Source organism: Bos indicus x Bos taurus, chromosome 8 (assembly GCF_003369695.1).
Source record: "Bos indicus x Bos taurus breed Angus x Brahman F1 hybrid chromosome 8, Bos_hybrid_MaternalHap_v2.0, whole genome shotgun sequence".
NCBI lineage: Eukaryota > Metazoa > Chordata > Mammalia > Artiodactyla > Bovidae > Bos > Bos indicus x Bos taurus.
In genome coordinates this window covers 69260827-69280511 of record NC_040083.1, presented here as the reverse complement: position 1 = coordinate 69280511, position 19685 = coordinate 69260827, and the positions used below count along the sequence as shown (strand labels likewise).

General features: G+C 51.3%; 1 protein-coding gene across 1 annotated transcript; it reads left to right on the top strand.

Annotated features, from left to right (window-relative positions):
- The first annotated feature begins 7227 nt into the window (after positions 1-7227).
- Positions 7228-19685, top strand: PHYHIP (phytanoyl-CoA 2-hydroxylase interacting protein). The gene is made up of 5 exons (XM_027549847.1): positions 7228-7726; positions 11187-11380; positions 12788-12962; positions 15262-15379; positions 17541-19685. Exons 2-5 carry the CDS (start codon positions 11216-11218, stop codon positions 18073-18075), a joined length of 993 nt encoding a protein of 330 aa, XP_027405648.1. The 5' UTR covers positions 7228-7726; positions 11187-11215; the 3' UTR covers positions 18076-19685.

Here is a 19685-nt window from a genome sequence, read left to right as displayed (position 1 = left end):
CTTACTGCAATGCTTGTTGGATTTACACAGCATTTTTCATGCCTAAAGGACAAGAGGAGAGAATGCTTAAATCAAGCCTTCTATTAATACCTTTTACGTTTTGGGGCTTATTTCCTAACAACAATTACTATAATTCCCCATTAAGAATACACTCCAGTTTTCCCTCTAATTAGGCTGATATACTTTTGGCACCATTCTGCTGTCTTTCTTAATTTGCTCCACCCCTCCCTTATTTTCTCTGGAGGAGGGTTCATTCTCTTATCTAGCTTCAGATAAAAGTTGTAAGTTATTATTAGCCAAACAGACTTTAATTTGTTACTAAGAACATTTTATTGTACTTTATTTTTACATATTTCATAGTAAATATGAAAAATTTACATATTTCATTCTCATTTTTGTCTGAAATTAATAATCATGGACGTATGGACACAGTGAAGGAAGGAGAGTGTGGGTTGAATTGAGAGAGTAGCATTGAAACCTATACTTTGCGTTCTTTAGTCACTAAGTCATGTCTGCCTCTTTGTGACCCCGTGAACTGTAGCATGCCAGGCTCCACTGTCCATGGAATTTTCCAGGCAAGAATAATGGAGTGGTTGCCATTTCTTTTTCCAGGGGATCTTCCCAACCCAGGTATCAAACCTGCATCTCCTTCATTGGCAGGTGGATTCTTTACCATGGTGCCACGTGGGCTTCTGAGAAGGAAATGGCCACCCACTCCAATATTCTTGCCTGGAGAATCCCATGGACAGAGGAGCCTGGCAGGCTACATACAGTCCATGGGGTCACAAAGAGTTGGACACGACTTAGAGACTAAACCACTACCACCACTTGGGCTTCAACATACACATTACTGTATGTAAAATAGATGACTGGTGGGAAGTTGCTGTATAATACAAGGAGCTCAACCTGGTGCTCTCTGACAACCTAGAGGGGTGGGATGGGGTAGGGGGTGAGAGGGAGATTCGAGAGGGAGAGAACATGTGTATACCTATGGCTGATTCACAGTTACATGGCACAAACCAAAAAACATTGTAAAGCAATTAACCTACAATTAAAACGTCTTCAAGAAGGGATTTTTGGAGTCTAAATACAGATTTCAGAAGGTTTAATGGATTCTGTCTATGAATTCTCGATGGGCAATGGAAATGCTAAATGAATAAAGAACCCTTCTGAATACATATCAGTAGAATAAAAGGAATATGTGGTCTGGAAATGTTATCCGAGTTCAAGTTATTACATATTATCTATGAATAATTTATCCTAATTTGTTTACATCATTTTGAAGCCATGCATTTTCTGGTTCTTCCTCATCTCCGTGACCTCAAAACACTAGAGAGCTGTAAGATTCAGTTCTCAGAGCTTCCCTTTTCTCTTATACTTGCTCCCTCGGCAATGGTCCAGTTTCTCGGCTTTGAACTGTGTGCTGTATGTGACAACTCCTCAGGGCTTATCATCTGGACCTCTCTGCTTTCCAGCTACATCTCTCTGCCTATCCCACACCTCCATGGGGATGTCTGCCCGGCATCTCAAACCTATATCCACAGCCAAACCCTTGATTTTCCTCCTCAAACTACTCCGGAGTACTCCCCATCTCAGTACCCAGCAACTCCTCCCTCATAGGAGATCAAGTCCAAAATCTTAGTTATTTTTGCCTCTTTTTCTCATGTGGTGCATCTAACATGTCAGCTCTCCCGGATATAGCCAGAGTCCTACTGCTTCTCACCAGCTTCACTGACACCCCACCTAGGTCCAGGCCACCTCTAGTGAGGAGGCTGTGATTATTATAGGGGCCTTCTAACAGCCTTCGTGCTTCCAGCTGAGCCCCCTCCGCCAAGCCTTGGGAGAGCACAATTAACATATTTCACATCAGGTCAGTCTCTGCTCTAAACTTCCCCATGGCTTCCCATTTCACAGTACAAACCAGAGGTTTGAGAACAGCTTACACACCCCTGCATCATCTGTCCCTCCACCCACCATCTCTCTGTCCCCAACTTCTGCCACCCTCTCCTCGCTCCCTCTGCTTCTGCTGCACTGGTCTTGCTGTATCTGGAACAATTTGGCTCTCTCCTGCTTCAGGGCCTCTACGTCCATCCGCTAATGGGAATGCTCCTCCCCCACATATTGATAATTCTGCATGCCTCCCTCCCTTTGGATTTTTTTTTTTTTTTTTTTTGCCCAAAGTCATCTTTCCCAGGCCTTCTCTGATGGCCTTCTTTAAAACTGTAACCTCCCACTCTCCCTGCCTGGAGGGCTTCCCAGGTGGCTCAGTGGTAAAGAATCCACCTGCCAATGAGGAAATGTAGGTTTGATCTCTGGTCCAGGAAGACCCCCTGGAGAAGGAAAAGGCAACCAGCTCCAGTATTCCTGCCTGGGAAATCCCATGGACAGAGGAGGAGTCTGGTGGGCTATAGTCCAGGGGATTGCAAAGAGTCAGACACAACTGAGCACACATGGACTCCCCCAAGACATTCCCTATCCCTACATCTGACTTATTTTTCTCCATAGCACTTTTTTGAAATATTGAATGTTTTCTTCTTATTCTTAATATTTCTTTATTTATTTTTGACTGCGTCAGGTCTTAGTTGCGGAACTTGGGATCTTTCATTGAGACCATGCAGGCTTCTCTCTAGTTGCAGAGTATGGACTCAGTAGTTGTGGTACATGGGCTTAGTCACCCCAGGGCATGTGCGATCTTAGTTCCCCAACCAGGGGTCAAACCCACGTCCCTTGCATTGGAGGGCACGTTCTTAACCACTGGACCACCAGGGAAGTCCCTCCATAGCACTGAGCGTCACCTAATATAGAGTTTATTTACTGTCTGTCTTCCCCTTGCCAGAAAGTAAGTCCCCAAGAGCAGGGATTCTTCTCTCTCCTCCCACAACAATATCTTCATTGCCTAAAACAATGCCTGATACATAGTGAAGCATCCAATAAATTTTTCTTGAATGAATGAATGGATTTCAGTTTGTGGCGAGGCCAGGCAGCCCTATGTGCTTTAGAAAAATAAGGATGGATTGTTTCCAGATAGATTGTATCAGTAATTTAACTTTTACACCATTGGTGTAAAAGCCATCTTTGTGTTGCCTTTTCCTATGTCTTCTCTGTAGGTTCTTCTCTATGCAGTTCTCTAAATAGAATTATTGTGGAGGAAAGCCTTTGCAGCATGGTAGGAGTTTGATATTCAATATGTCTAAGTGTTACCCCAGTATCTTGCCATGCAGTGCCCAGAGGTATTCCATAGTCCCAACTTTATGCTGGTCCACTTCAGGCATAGTTTAGTGACTATTCCAGCACCATGGTTCTATCTGATTAGTTCTTCCCCTTCTCATTTCACTTGTGATTCTTTCTTTATTGTTTTTGATCTTCTTCCCTTGAAATTTAACTCCTCCAACATTTCATTAATGTCTCTTCTAATAACTTTTCAGTCTCCTTAAATATAATTTGGTATTTTTCCACGCCTTAAAATTGTTACATATTTAAGTTTTCAAAAAGCTTTAAAGTGTATTATATTCTTTAGTTGAGTCCATACTCAGAAATGTGTCCAGTTTTTAGAATTAATATTCTTTATAAGTTCGAAATAGGTGGGGGTTGTAGGAGGCCTAAACATAATTTCAAACAGGTAAAGTAAATAAGCACTGAGAAATCCACAGAGTTCTCATAAACAGTCACTGCCCACTCCTGTCATTGTCAACACTTGTGAATGAACAAGGTGGGTTTTATGGGCTATCTGGGTGTGTCTGCATTCATTGGCCTCTGAAATCTCCATACTTACTTCAACCATGAGGAAACACATGTAAACATTTTGAGTCTAAAAGGTGCATGAGGGACTTCCCTGGTGGTCCAGTGGTTAAGAATTCGCCTGCCAATGCAGGAGACACTGGTTTGATCCCTGGTCTGGGAAGATCCCACATGCCAAGAAACAACCAAACCCGTGTGCCACAACCACTGAACCCGGGGGCCTAGAGCCTGTGCTCCACAAGAGAAGCCCAGGCATCACAGCTAGAGAGCAGCCCCTGCTCACTGCGACTAGAGAAAGCCTCAGGCAGCAGCAAAGACCCAGCACAACCAAAAATAAATAAATAATAAAATAATTTTCAAAAAATAAAAAGTGCACAAGCAATGTTAAGACTGTAGATTTTTTTCATGTGCAGCCTCATTCTCTGTTACCTAAGACTTTATACTTGCTCTATGCCCTTCTACCATGAAGAACCCAGTCTTTGTACTCAAACCTGAATTTGACTCTACCTTGACTTCTTATGGACCAAGTCTCATTTTCCACCATCCACTTTTCGAAAAAAAGCATTGCTAGATCTACCCCTCAAGGCTGTTATGAGAATCACCTGCCTAGCACTGGGTCTTGATGCTTAATAAATGCTTTTGTTATGACTGTATTGTAATCATAGCTTAGATATAATGTTTAACAGGGAAACTTCCAAGCATGCACAAAAATGGAGAAAATAGCTTATTGAATCTCAAAGTGCCCAGCTTCAGCAATTATCCACCCATGCTGATCTTTCATATACACATCCCACTGAGTCCCCCTGAGATTATTCTGAAACAAATCACAGATATCATGTCATTCATCCATAAATATGTATCTCTGAAGGATATTCTTTTAAAAGAATAACCCTGAAGGAGGATCAGAACTAATAATTCCTTGTTATTGTTTAGTTGCTAAGTCGTGTCTGACTCTTGTGACCCCCATGGACTGTAGCATGCCGGGGTCTTCTGTCCACGGGATTTCGCAGGTAAGAATACTGAAATGGGTTGCCAATTCCTAAATATTATCAAAATCCAGTTAGTATTCAAATTTTCCAGTTGTTACATAAGTTTTTTTTTTAATGGTTTGTTTAAATCAGTATCCAGTTAAGGTCCCTTTGTATTTATTATACCACTTAATATTTTATTGGAAAAATAATTAAGGTGTGGGAAGGGATTTTGCTGTAAGAATGTTCATTGCAGTGTTGTTTAGAATGGAGAAAAAGTAAAATAAGTTAATTATAGAAAAGATAAGCTTCAAAGAAATAGAATATATTTAAATTTAAAATAGTAATGTACGTAATTCCCTGGCCACCCAGGGGTTAGAACTCTGCACTTTGACTGCCATTGGCCTGGGTTCAGTCCCTGGTCAGGGAACTAAGAGCAGTGCAGCCAAAGGGGAAAAAAAAATGCTGTAGAAAGACTGTGATGAACAGAAAAGGTATTGGTAAGTGGAAGAACCAGGTATAAAACAGTATTTATACTTTCTATTTTTGCTAATAAAATATGTATCTTATATGCCTATTTCTAAATGGTAAGGAAACAAGCAATTATAATGCTCTCAAATTTTAGAATTAATTTTTCTTTTTCACGTATGAGTTGTGTAATAAAAAGTTATTAAAAATAAAAATGCAGCAGAAGTGCATCTTGGCGGCCGTTTTGGTTTCATCCGGAGTTAGTTATATTTGGCCTGTTATGCTTTCTTCTTACCATGCGTCTCCTCATGTGATCTGCAGAGAAGTTCTCTGAGGCGAGAAAGGGCAGGAGCTCTGAGGGTTTGTGCCTTCACCTGAAGCCAGCACCAAGCTCCACAAAAGCTCATTCAGATGGCTATTGTTCTCTGATTGGGACGCATGATCTCATGCCATCCTGCGAAGGTGGGAGGCAGGGATGTGCTTAAACTAGTCTTCCTTTAAAGGGGAGTTGCTGTCTGTAGGTTGGCTCTAGGGCCAGGTTTTGGTCCAGATGTCTGCTGCTGGCCATAATCATGAGACAACACGTTGCATGTCATTGGAGTTTCAACATCTCCGTGTAGGTATATGAGGGGAAGGACCTCCTCTTGTTTGGCCAAGGGAGTGCTTAATCCTGCCTCCATGTAACACTACACATCTCACTGTGAGGTTCGGGATCTGACCCAACTTGCCCTGGTTCTCCACACCCCTTTAAGGTAGGATTGGCTTCTGCTTGTTTTCACTTTCAGTAAACTGTTCACTTTCTAACTGCTGTCAACTCCTTTAACCTTTGTGGCCGATGCCTGCAGTCTCTGAGTCCCTCTCAGGGAGTTTTCCTATGCTCAGCTCAGGCCCCCTGTGGCTCTCTGAGTCCCTCACCCAGGGCCCGCCTGGTCGGTCTGCTGGCCCTGCACCAAGCCCTCCCCACCCCCACCACACTGCTGTTTCCACTGTCTGGGCTGTGCTCCACCTGTTCTCTGGAGCTGGTCCCCACTCCTCCTTTTTCGAATCCCCATCTATACCCTCAGTTTAGCCGTATATTCCTTGTTCTCTAATTGGGTCTCTAGATGTCCATCTTTTCTCCCATACAAGGCTGTGGGCTCGTTGCAGGCAGGCACTGTCAACAATGATGCTGATGATAACAGCTCTGATGTGACTGGGCATCAGTATGACTCTGGGTGACTGGGCACATCTCCTGGACCAGCCACAGCTTCATGATTTACAAAATTTCTCATCAGTGATGACAACAAGCTTGTGTCATTATTCCTCTTAACAGATGCAGAAATTGAAGCCTTGAGAGGGTAAGTAACTTGTCCAAGGTCACCCAGCTAGAAAGTGACAGAGCAAGAATTTTTGCCCATATATATCTGTCTGACTGCAAAGTCTGTGTTTTTTCACACCCTGCATACTCTTTGTCACTGTTGGTTGCTTGATTCAGATTTCCTTGAGTGTTTTCACCATGACATCCTTGGGGTCCTCCTTTCTCAGTGATAGAAAACCTTCCTGTTAATCAGAGAGCAGATGATAATCTCTCTGGCCAAGGTATTCAGGGCTGGGCTCTTCTGAGCCCAGGGAGTTGGCTGAGATGGGAACACGCCAAGCTCTGTGAGCTCCTCCTACCCCCGTTTCCTCGTCTCTGCTATCCCTTCACTGCCCCACAACTTCTTTCTCTTGTTTTTTCCCTGGAGAACTTACGCAGCCAGACATTCTCTCTAGATGATCAGGGGGCCCTGGAGCTGCAGGTCTGATAGCTCTTGATAGAGTTGGTAAGAAAATGGAGCAACGGATCAGCAAGAATCCAGACTGTAAACAGACCCCCTATGCCTGCCCCCTGCAGCTCTCATACTCCCGGTGGACTCTACCCTGTACTCTTCCTCCTCCCCATCCCCCAATCACAATCCAGGCCTCGGAGCTCCTGAGCCCTTAGGCTAAGCCCCACCCCTCTCCCAGCATCTTGAAGTTTAGGGGCTGCTTCAAGTGAGAGATTCCCAAGCAGGGGTGTGTTGGAGAGACTTCTGGGGGCGGCCGGTCCTGGGAGCATGTGGGAAAGGTGATCCCTGCCACCGTCTCCAAGGACATCGACTGAGCTCCCTAAGAGACCCTCTGCCCTTTCCCCCCTCCCAGCAGCCCAGGCGAGCAGGGACCAAGCTTGCTTATTGTCACCTGACGCTGGGCAGCCACTGATCCCATTGGTGGAGCCAGATTCGGTCTGGCTCTTTCGTTCTTTCTCGCCTTCTCTGCCTCTCTCTCCTCCACGCCGCTTTGATTTCGCTCTCGCTTCTCTCCTGGCTAGGAGCATTGCCTCTCCGGGGGCAGAAGCGTTGCGCTGCAGAGTCAGGCGGGGCATGGAAGAAGCCTCCTTGACAGTCGCAAAAGGAGCTAGGGGAGCAAGCGAGTGCTGCTGACTGTGACCTAGACGTCCGGCTGCTGCCCCTCTGCCTGAGGAGCACGTCCACACAGAGGTCTCTCCCTTCCCTCCCATCCAGATCTCCCTCTGCAGAGCCCGGTGGAGCCAGGTGAGTGTTCTTCCTCCCCCGAACATCCTGCTGTCAATCTAGAGACGTGGCCAGGGGCTAGGAGCCGGGGGCACCAGGGTCCCGCCGTTGCCCGCGGTGCCCACCTGGAGTGCCAGGAACGACAACCTTGTCCCCCTTTCCCTGGGCGCTCAGCAAAGGGGTTCACAGCTGGACTCAGTCCCTGGGGCACCACTGTCACCCCGTGACCATTCTGCTGCAGTCAGCGATGCCACTGGGGACAGGGTGGGGGGGACGCGTTCCCTCTGGCATGCAGTGGCTGCTCTGAACAGGCACGGGCGGCCTGGAGTCATCAGTGTGTATAGCTTGAGTGCTTGCTTGTCAGGGGACTAGAGGCTTGCTTGCGTACATAGTTCTGTCTGCCTGCACTTATGTTCACACGTGTTGTGTCTGGAAACATACGTTTCTTTCGCATGTAAGGTCCATGTGTGGGGGACCAGTTATCTGAGTAGCTTGGGGGCTGTGTGGGCTGGGGGTGATGTGAGGCAGTATATTTTTGGGATGGACATATCACTTGTCATGTGTGTGGGAGTGCTTGTTGTTGGGGGAGGGGAATGCATGCGACCAGAGAGGGTTTCTAGGTGGGGAGGCACAACTCCGGAGCAGGAGGAGGGATGGAGGTGGAGAGAGTGGGCAGAAACCTCTGTCCATGGGTAGGTCCACCTGCGTAGGTGCGCAAACCTGTTGGCATGAGAAGGATGGGGCTGGCAGAGCCTGGCAGAGACAAACGCATTCTCCAAGTCTGTGGCTTTGAGCCCGGAGGAGCCGTGAGCGAGAATACCAGAATATGGGCAGAGGTTGATGTGTGTGTGAATGCACACGTGTGTGCAAGAAGGCGGAGGTGGCACGCATGCATGTTAGTGCCTGTGGCCTCCTTTCTTCCCCAAATATGGCTTGTGGGAAGGCGTGTGTGCATACGTGTGTGTGAGAGCCTGCGGATGTGAACATGCGTGGGTTTGTGTGGAGGTGACAGCTTGTGGAGAGCCAGCTGTAGGACATTCTTAGAATGCAGAAGGTGGTGGAGGGGACCTTAGTGCATAGGTGAGTGAGGAGGACAAGGATGTCTGAGGAGGTGTGTGCAGCCATGTGTGGTAGGTGTGGGTGGGCAGATCCAGTGCGTGTGCCTCTGCGTGTGGGTGTGTGTAAATGCTTGTCTTAGGGTGGATTACATGGGACCATGGGTGTTTCTCAGGTGCTATCTCAGCCTGTCCATCAAACCCTGCCTTTCCCCATCATCTGGGCTTAGAGACCTGGGTGCACACCCATCCTTGGTCCTCTTGGCTTTGTTGTTCTCCCAGTGTCACTCACAGTCAACCCCCAAAGCTAGTATGGGCTCCCCAAAGCTAGGTCTGAGCTCTTCTAGAACTGGAGAGAGGAAAGGAAGAGCCAGGTGCTGGAGATCCCACCACCAAACACGGCTGCCCCTGCCTCTGGGAAGAGTATGAGAACAGGAGTAAGGGAGCAGGGGTGGGTGTCCGCCCTCGGGGTCAGCGTAGACTGCATCCCATGTGGGTGGGAGACGGCCACTTGGGCCCTCTGGGGGATGTGTTTGTGTGTGTCTGCGTTGGTGTGTGTGGGTGCATGTGTGTGGGTGCATTTGAGGGGGCACGTGTGTCTCCCAGGGAGCTCCTCACTGGTAGCCCGAGGGATGGCAACTGCCCCCCGCTACACACCTGTCCCCATGAATTACCAACTGTTTTATTACCACGCAGTTGTTTCTAGACGCCCATCCCATTCTGTTTGATTCGGGGGTGGACCTGGGAGCAACACCGTGCTTATTTACCATAGGATTCCCATACACAGAGCCACCGGCATTTGGCTGCATTTCATCACAGGCAGGCACACACTTTAGGGTGGAAAGCTAAGATGAAGCAAGGACTGAGCTGACATCCTAGGACTGGTGGGAGCCACCACCCATATTCTTCACCCTGTGCCTGCTACCCAGGCAGCCCATGGGTTAATTTAGAGGTGCCAGGCTCCCGAGCAGGCTTAATTGACAGGAGAGTGTGGGTTGGATCTTATGAGAGCTATAATTAGAAGTACCTGCTTTCGAAGGTACAAGGTACCCTCACCGTTAGCGCCTGGGTGAGGGAGAGAGACAGGGAGAAAAGGAGATGACACCCCAGAAATCTGAGTGTGCTGACACTGGGCTTGAGGAAGGCAGGAGCTCTGTGGGGGACGGAGAACACACCCCAGGGCAGAGTCTGATCATGTGCTCTTGGCCCAGAGACAGCACCCCTCCGCCACCTCCTCCTCCCTCTCAGTTCCCCACCCTGTTCTTCAGAGGTCCTTTGAGCCAGGCCAAAGTCAAGGCCAGAGCCAGCTTGTCCCAGTTACAGTACAGGTGAGAGTGATGATGTTGTGGTCCTTTCAAACCCGGAACAGCAGCCAGGGATAGAAAGAGGTGAGAGAGAAGGCAATTCCTTGAAAGGGAAGGATGGAAAGAGGAAAAATAAATAGCAGTAGAACCATGAGCACCTGGCATACACAAGCACATAACACATGTATCACGCATCACACACACACGCGTGCACACACACACACACACACACACAAGAGGACAGAACCTTAGCTTAAAGATAAAGAGCTTAGACTGTGGAATTAGACCTGCATTCCAATCATTTTCCAGCTGAGTGGCCTTTGGCATCTTAGTACCACCCTCCACCCCCGACCTCAGCTATTTAATCAGTAAAATAGGGACAATAATAATAATTGTGAGGCTTGCACGAGATGATGTTTGTGAAATTATTAGCACATAGTTGGCCTGCAAGAGATGTAAAGGTTAAAAACTAGTCACTGAAGAGTCAAGTAACCACAGGATCTGCTGAAAGAAAAAGAAAAAAATGGAGTTGAAAAGTTACAGGTGCAAGAGAGCTACGGCCTGCTGCCCCTCCTGCCACCAGTGGATCCGTGTCATCTCCATGGTGCCTGTGCTCCCAGCCCCTCCGTGGTGATCCTTGCTGAGTCACCCCCAGGGTGGAGGGGGGCCTGGGCTCGAGAGCCCTGGCACCCAGGCCTCTGGGCTGCCGGTGCCCCTGCCTGCTGCGCCCTCAGCCCATCTTCTCGCCACTCCTGCACCTCCGGCACCCCCCTTCTCTGTTCACGCCTGCTGGCTGCAGGCCCCCTCCGCGGCTCCATCTGCTGCAAATCTGTCCCGCCCTGTGTCTGCAGCATTCCCACTGCCTCCGCCACCTGTCAGGTGCCGTCTGCTCTGCAGACCCCTCCGAAGAGAGAGCCAAGAGCCCCCGCCAAGGGGCCCCCCAGCCCACCTTCAGATCCACCCCTCCAGCCCTCCCCATGCCATCTTCCTATCAGATCCGACAAGGCAGGTACAAGTGAAGGCTCCTCAAGGTTCCACCTGGCAAGGGATGGTGGGAGCAAGACATTCTAGGAGGTTCCGGGGCAGGGAGGGAGGTACTGAAGCTTCTTTTCCCCTCCGCAGTCCTCACAGAAGCCAAACCAGCGGGGAGCATGGAGCTGCTGTCCACGCCCCACAGCATCGAGGTCAGCAACATCACCTGCGACTCCTTCCGCATCTCCTGGACCATGGAGAACAGTGACCTGGAGAGGGTCACCCACTACTTCATCGACCTGAACAAGAAGGAGAATAAGAACTCCAACAAGTTCAAGCACCGGGTGAGCGCACCGCCCAGAGTGCTTCCTCCCAGAGGCTGCTCTCCAAGGAGGCGGGCCGGCAGAATGCCTAGAGAGGGCCCGACTCCAGCCCAGCTCCTCCTGGGGAATCTTGGGAAAGTTTAACTTCTCTCTTCCCCCGGTAAAAAGGGAATAATAATAATAATAATAATGCCAGCTTGTGAGAGGCTTCATGGAGGTAACTGTCTGTGTGGTGTTCGACTTGGGCCCAGCATACCTTGAAGAGCACTATCAGCATCGTGACTGGACCTTCACACGGGGTGGGAAAAGCCAGGGTGGGGCCACAGACGTCACACCTGGGGATGTCTCAGGGGTCTGACAAAGCCCCTAACTCAGGAAACAGCCTTGTTTTTGATGGGGTGGGCCTTGGGCAGGGGTGGGGCCCATTGCTTGGTTCTCAGGCCCCTGAGGGGTGGTTTTCCAGGTGGCGCTAGTGGTAAAGAACCTGGCTGCCAACGCAGGAGACAGAAGAGAGGCGGGTTCGATCCCTGGGTGGGGAAGATCCCCTGGAGGAGGGCATGGCAATCCACTCTAATATTCTTGCCTAGAGAATCCTATGGACTGGCCTGCCACAGTCCATGGTGTTGCAAAGAGTTGGACACGACTTAGTGACTGAGCACACACGCATGCAGGCCCTTGTGATCCTCTCTGCCCTCCCCCTCTGGGCTATCCTTCACTGGGTTTAGAAAAGAGATGGCGTGGTGAGCCCTCTGATGGCTGGGGTGTCCTTTCCCTGGGTTAGAGCTAGTGTGGGGGTGGGCAGGAGGAAGGCTTCTATCTTCTCGAGCTGGCGAGCTGGCAGAGAGGCAGGGGGAAGAGTGAGGTGGGAAGGAGCTGGTTCCCACGACGACCGCATCGTGTGGGTTACTCACCCTCTCTTTCTTTGGAACTGGCTCTCCAATCTGGGTGTCTTTTGGCAGGCCAGTTGCCACGGTGACGTGAATGTTCAACACCACCCCCTTAACCCTCCTCCCCCCAAAGAAGAAGGCATATTTTCCTTTCCTCCCTGGCTTCTCAGCATTTGCCGTTGCCGTGGAGACGGCGCTGCAGTGTGCAGCGCTCTCGAGGTGTCCCTCGAAAATGAAGGTCTCACCGCCCTCAACTTTGCAGGCCTCCACCCCAGTGGCCTTTCTCCTCCGTTCCCAAGAGAACGGGCATCAGGGGTTAAGCAGGTGGAGGCCAGGGAGGATCTGTACGGCCTTCCCAATGGCCACTGCTTGCTTCTGCAGGAAAATGGTGGCCAGGGCACCGAGCCATTGAGTCCTTAAGACTCCGGCTATCTTCAACAGGAAGGTGGCCATCGGGGGAGTGAGAGGCCTGGGGGAATGCCAAGGGTGGATGTGACCTCCAGTTTGACTCTTGGCTCTCTGTCTGCACCTCACTTCTCAGGATGTCCCCACCAAGCTTGTTGCCAAGGCTGTGCCACTGCCTATGACGGTGAGAGGCCACTGGTTCCTGAGTCCCCGCACTGAATACAGTGTGGCAGTGCAGACTGCTGTGAAGCAGAGCGACGGGGAGTACCTGGTGTCTGGCTGGAGTGAGACGGTCGAGTTCTGCACTGGGGGTGAGGTTCTGCTGTCCGGCTGCTTTGGCTGATTTAGCGATGGTCAGGAGGGGGCTTCCTCTTAACCCAGCATGCATTTAGCAACTCCTGCTGTATGTAGGCACCATGCTCTGGCTGACACGGTGGATGAGACCCACTCCTGCCACCCCAAAGCCTGCAGTCTGATGCAGGAGGCAGATGCGAGCACTGCTAATTGCATTGACCATACCACTTCTGGAAAGGGATGGAGGTACTTCTCTGGCCTGGAGCAAGCATAAGTGTGGGAAATCACACATAACAGAAACTTACCACCTTAACCATTTTTCAATGGACAGTCCAGCAGGATTAAGTATGTTCATGTTGGCACACAATCCATGTCTAGAAAATTTTCATCTTCCCAAGCTGAAACATTATGCCCCCTTAAAAAACAACTTACCTTTCCCCTTCATTAAATGCCCCAGAAACCACCCTTACTCTTTTTGTAAATTTGACAACTCTCAGTATCTCATATGGGACTTCCCTGTGGCTAAGACAGTTAAGAATCTGCCTCCCAATGCAGGAGACCTGGGTTCAATCCCTAGGTTGGGAAGATGCCCTGGAGAAGGGAATGGCAACCCACTCCAGTATTCTTGCCTGGAGAATCCCATGGACAGAGGAGCCTGGCTGGCTACAGTCCAGTATCTCATATGAAGGGAATCATACAGTATTTGCACTTCTGTGACTGGCTTATTCATTTGGCAAAATGTCTTCAAGGTTCATCCGTGTTGTAGCATGTGTCAGAATTTCTTTCCTTTTTAAAGCTCAATAACACCCCATTGTGTGGATGGACCACATTTTGTTTATTGATCATTGGTTGATGGACACTGGTGGGACCATCACATTTTGTTTGTCTTGAGCCTCCACTCAGCCTCAGAAAACGGCCCCGCAAATTTGCCTATTAACTTGCAAACTCCAACATGAACAGACACTGGGGCTTCTGCGTATTGAGTCACTGGTGACCCAGGATCTGCCCCACAATCTTCTATTCTTTTGTTGTCCACGTGAGAATTGCTCCAGATCTTCCCCTGTCACAAGGAAGGGGCAGGAACATCCTTAGCCTCAGGCCTCAGAAGCTGCTGACTCCATCCTCTGCCAAGGTCTGTGCCCCAGCTCTCCTTGACCTGCCTTTCTCTTTTGAGTGCTGTTTTTCTCCTTAACTTGGCTTCAAAACCCCACTCTCTGGAGGTACTCCTGCACCTTGCAGGGAAAGTCTCTTGGTGTACCCCAGAACTCTACATGCAGTGGGAGTTCATTCAAACTTGGGAGCTGGGGATGGCTGCAATCCAGTTCCTCCTTCTCTTGTCAATGCAGCGCCCTGGCCAGGGCTGCATTAGCAAAGAGGAAAGGGCAGCTTTTCCTGCTTCGTTCAAAGGTGCTGTCTAGATGAGCAGCAGCCCTGCCTGGACCCCACAGCCCTAGCCTCTGGCCTGGCCCATCCAGTCTAGTTTTACCATTCTGTTTCCAGCCTTCCTCCTTTCTCCTGGGATGCTGAGGCAGAGTCATTGCCCCTAACCCTTTCTTTCCCTCAGTTGTCTGCAGTTTCCCCTCAGTTATTGTTCAGTTGCTAAGTCGTGTCTGACTCTTTGCAACCCCAAGAACAGCAGCATGCCAGTCTTCGCTGTCCTTCATGATCTCCCTGAGTTTTCTCAAACTCATGTCCATTGAGCTGGTGATGCCATCCAATCATCTCATTCTGTCCCCCCTTTCTCCTCCTGCCTCCAATCTTTCCCAGCATCAGGGTCTTTTCCAATGAGTCGGCTCTTCGTATCAGGTGGCCAAAGTATTGGAGCTTCAGCATCAGTCCTTCCAATGAATATTCAGGATTGATTTCCTTTAGGATTGACTGGTTTGATCTCCTTGCTGTCCTGAAATTACCCCTGACTTCCATATAGTGGTGTGGACAGGCTCATACCTGCTGGATTTGAGGGGCTCTCTCCAAAGGACCTCAGATTCTTTCCTCTCAATCTTTTGCCTCTTGGTTCTCTTTTCACATGAAAATGGTCTGGGATTACAGTCTCTGGGTCCCTCGACATGATTGTATAACTGGGCAGCCCTCTGCCCTTTTCTAGTGCAGAGCCCTGAGCCTCTGGTCACAGGGCATTGAGGTGACAGGACAGACAGCTTCCAGCTGCCCAAGTTCCCAGCCAGGCCAGGTAGTCCTTTCTGGTCCCAGGTACTGTGACTGTCTGGTTTCCCCTGCACCCTGGGGGCAGTGGGTGATCTGAGGGGGAAGCTGTGATCCCCCGCCTGGCCCTCAGCTCACCCACCTGGACTCTTGCAGATTATGCCAAGGAGCACCTGGCCCAGCTACAGGAGAAGGCTGAGCAGATTGCAGGCCGCATGCTCCGCTTCTCTGTCTTCTACCGCAACCATCACAAGGAGTACTTCCAGCACGCCAGGTACGGCCAGCTCTGGACTTCCTGCCGCGGCTCTGCCCACTACCCTGGCCCTCTGAGGTTACCTCCACCCTGTTAGTTGCCAGACCCTCCTCTGGTGTCCTCACCATCGCCCTATATCCCAGGCTGGTTCGGGGGGAGGGGGGGTGTTGGGCTCCAGAGAAGGAAAGGGGCTTCAGAATGGGGCTGCTTGGAGGCACTGCACTAACAAGCCTGAGTGAATGAGGTCCTGGGTTTAATCCTCCCTTTTGCTGAGCTCTAAGGCTACAGGTTGGGCTTTCCAGGTGGCACAGTGGTAAAGAATTCACTTGCCAATGCAGGAGACACAGGAGATGTGGGTTTGATCCCTGGGTCAGGAAGGTCCCCTGGAGAAGGAAATGGCAACCCACTCCAGTATCCCTGCCTGGGAAATCCCATGGACAGAGGAGCCTGGCAGGCTACAGTCCATGGGTTCACAAAGAGTTGGACGTGACTGAGCACGCATGCACACAAGGCTACAGGTCAGCTGTCCCTCCAATTCAGGCCCTGGTCTCAAGGGAGGTGGTGAGGGGAACACAGAGTGAGAGGATTCTGAGCAAGAAGGGTCGTGATCTTCAAACTGTGTGCTGGGAAGCCTGGAGGCTCCGGGGAAGGATCTCAGGGCATCCTAGGGTGGTGCTGAAGGGTTAGTGAGGAACTCAGAGGATGAGGCCGGGTGAGCCCCACCCCCATCATCCAGCCAGGGCAGCTTCAGGTTTGTTGCCTCTGCCTGCCTGTGTATAATTTCCTTGGGGGATACAAGAGGGGCTCTGCTTGAATGTTTGAAGTATTTTTAACATATCTGAAAATTGGTGATTTGATCCAACACTCTAAGCCTACAAATGGGGAGACTGAGGCCCAGAGGGCCAGAAGGGCCAGGGGCTGCCCATCCACTCTTCGCTGCCTGATACGGCTCCAAGTCCTTCTAAGGCTGGGCCAGGGCAAGCTGCCGCTGTTACTGTTTTTATCACGGCAGTCTGCTGGGGTGGGGCATTCTGACCTGACCCCAGGGGGTCTTCTGTGTTTATACTAAAGAAGGGAGGCAGTAGGTGAGTGGGGAGGACACTGGCCCAGTTTGGGCTCCTCTATCAGCAAGCAAGGGAGAGACGCAGAGCATCCATATATGCTGGAATATAAAGATGAATAGGGACTTCTCTGGTGGTCCAGTGGTTAAGACTCCATGATAGCACTGCAGGGTTCAATCCCTGGTCAGGGAACTAAGATCACTGCATGCTGTAGAGTGTAGCCAAAAGAAAAAAAAAAGAATAAAGGCATAGCCCCCGCTCCTGCAAACCTGAGTCTATCAAGGGGACAGTACAGCCGGATGGAATGTAGTAAGTGTGTGTGATTGCTGAGTAAAGGTCAGTGCCCTGCACACAGTAAGCAGTCCAAATTTTGTTGAATACAAGTGTTTGCTGTTCCTGGAAGGTTTTTTTTTTTTTTTTTTTTTGGCTACCTCGGGTCTTAGTTGCATCACGTGGGATATTTTTTTGCAGTGTGCAGACTCTCTAGTTGTAGTGCACAGGTTTAGTTGCCCCGAGGCCCATGGGATTTTAGTTCCCCAACTTGGGATTGAGCCCACACACCCTGCACTGGAAGGCAGATTCTTAACCACTGGACCACCAGGGAAGTCCCTGGAAGGTTTTAGAGGAGAAGGGAGGGGACACCTGTTTTGGACTTTGCAGGATGGTTAGAAGTTTGCCAGGCCAGGTGGGAAAAGGTAGAAAAGGCAGTTCAGGCAGAGGGAAGAGCACTGCAAAGGTACAGAGGCAGGAAAGACCTGGGGTGGGGTTCTTGCATGGCTGGAGGGTGTTACCTGTGAGTGTGGGGGTGGTAGGAGGTGGGACAAGAAAGACCAGATCTTCCCGATCTTGCTTTTTTGTGCAAGCCCCATCAAAAGGGTTTTAAGCTGGGGAGTGGCAGGTTCAAATCTCTTCTCCGTGAAGGAGTGGGCTGGATCAGCCCCATCCCTTCTCTTGCCTTCTGGAATGTTCTATTTGTGACTGGTGGAGGCGGTAGCTGGTGGGAGAACTGAGAGCTGGGCTGACTTCCTTCTTGGTCACACCACAGCGGCCAAGCCTCAGTCCAGCTAACCAAAAGCACTTTCTCTTCCTCTTGGCATTTATTTTCCCCCTGCGGTGGGCAGGACCCACTGCGGGAACATGCTGCAACCCTACCTGAAGGACAACAGCGGCAGCCACGGCTCCCCAACCAGCGGCATGCTCCACGGTGTCTTCTTCAGCTGCAATACGGAGTTCAACACTGGCCAGCCCCCGCAGGACTCCCCCTACGGCCGCTGGCGCTTCCAGATCCCCGCCCAGCGCCTTTTCAACCCCAGCACCAACCTCTACTTTGCGGACTTCTACTGTATGTACACGGCCTACCACTATGCCATCCTGGTGCTGGCCCCCAAGGGTTCTCTGGGGGACCGCTTCTGCCGCGACCGTCTGCCTCTCCTGGACATTGCCTGCAACAAGTTCCTGACCTGCAGCGTGGAGGATGGGGAGCTGGTCTTCCGCCATGCCCAGGACCTCATCCTGGAGATCATCTACACCGAGCCGGTTGACCTGTCCCTGGGCACCCTGGGGGAGATCAGCGGGCACCAGCTGATGAGCCTGTCCACCGCCGACGCCAAGAAAGACCCCAGCTGCAAGACCTGCAACATCAGCGTGGGCCGCTAGGGACTCCTGGGGAGCCAGGGAGTTAGGGAGAGATGGCAAGCAGGGTGGTGATGGGTGGCATAAACGCAGGGAGCTGGCTTTCTCTCCCTTGCCCCCCTGCTCCCTCCACGCCATCCATCTCCCTCTTCCCTTCCCTTCCCCAGGGCATTAGAAGCAACGGAGGGTGGTCCCTTGGCAGGCATGGCCTGCCCATGCCTGGCCGAATTGGGAAGGCTTCTTAGCCTCAGCAGGTTGGTGGGGAGGGCGGGTGGATTTCTGGAGACTTCCCCTTTCCTTTGGTTTCCCTGCCCTGTTATTTCTTGCCTCATGCCAGGTCTCCATCTCAGGAGACCTGCCCCTCTAGGGTTCTTCCACGGAAGCCTTCCCTCGCAAGACTCACCTGTAGCTTGCCTGCCTCCAGAGGTGAGCCGAGAGCTGTGGGCGTGTTCTTCCTTAGCCCCACCCACCCCATTCAGGGCCAATCACAGAATGCCCCCTCCCTCACGAGCCGGGCTTTGGGGGCGTCCTACTGCAGGCCCCACCCTCTCCCTCTATAAATAGTCTCCTGCACAGCTGTGACCCCCCCACCCCAACTCCACCCAGTTATTCCTTGCCCTGGAACACCCTCTTCCTGCATGGGGAGAGCCGTCCCTCTCCTTCTCCACCTGCCCTCTAAAAAAGGGCCCTCTTTCTCTTGGCTTTGGGGGTACCTGGCTGCTGGGGGGGTTCCCCTTCTTCTGCCTGGAGATGGTGTAAATCCCAGCGGACTTTCTCCCTTGCTCAGAGTGCTGGGGTGTGCAGTGGCAGCCACTGGGGTCGAGGAGGGGGCCAGAGACCCCTGAGACCCAGAGGGACCCCTTCCTCAGCTGGGAGTGGATGGCCTCACGCCGAGGGGTCCCGGCGTGGAACTGGAAGCGAGGGCGTTCCCACAGGGCCCTGGTACCCTACCTGGCTGCGCGCTTGCTCGCTCACTCTGCCGGGGCGCCGCCACTGTACTGTGCCTGCGTGTCATCTGGACCGTGGCTTCCCTGCGCCCCCCCACCTCGCGCCCGCGCCCCCCGGCACTGTTGGCTCCTCACCTCACCGCGAAGCCAGCCTCCTGGCGGAGAGCCCCTTCCCTGGGGAGTTCTTGGTGAAGTCTTTCCCGGGCCATTCAGTGTTTTCACCTCTTTCCTACTTTTGTACGGGTCATGGGAGCAGTGAGTGTGGACCATGGAGACAGCAGACCTGGTGGGTGATGAGGAGAGGTGTCAGCTAATGCATCCAGCTGTTTGAGGGATGGCAGAAGGATGCCAGGTGAAGGAGAGCAGCCTCCACAGTGACAGCGGACTTCTGTGATGAAAGACAGAAGGGGGCAGCGGGCCAACAAGGCCATATCTCAGTGAGCGGGCGAATGGGACAGCTGGTGGCCTCTTCTGTAGCCACAGGGAATGGTGTGGTCATCTGTCTTTGTGGCCTGGATCAGGGCTGGGGGCCGTGGGAGGTGCATGGAGGAGAGGACGTGGGCCCCAGGCCCTTTCCCCTCGCTGAGGGGGTGGCCCGCTGCCCCTCCCCTGGCCCTGTGTCTGCCCTGGGCTGGGGGCACACCCACCTGTGCTGTGCTTGCATCAATAAACCACCATGGCCTGAGA

Bases quoted from the DNA above. Each gene is read 5' to 3' on its own strand.
- PHYHIP (XM_027549847.1), top strand. From the start codon at position 11,216: ATGGAGCTGCTGTCCACGCCCCACAGCATCGAGGTCAGCAACATCACC. The intron at 11,381-12,787 runs GTGAGCGCACCG...CTCACTTCTCAG, and splicing joins CCAACAAGTTCAAGCACCGG to GATGTCCCCACCAAGCTTGT. The intron at 12,963-15,261 runs GTGAGGTTCTGC...GGACTCTTGCAG, and splicing joins GGTCGAGTTCTGCACTGGGG to ATTATGCCAAGGAGCACCTG.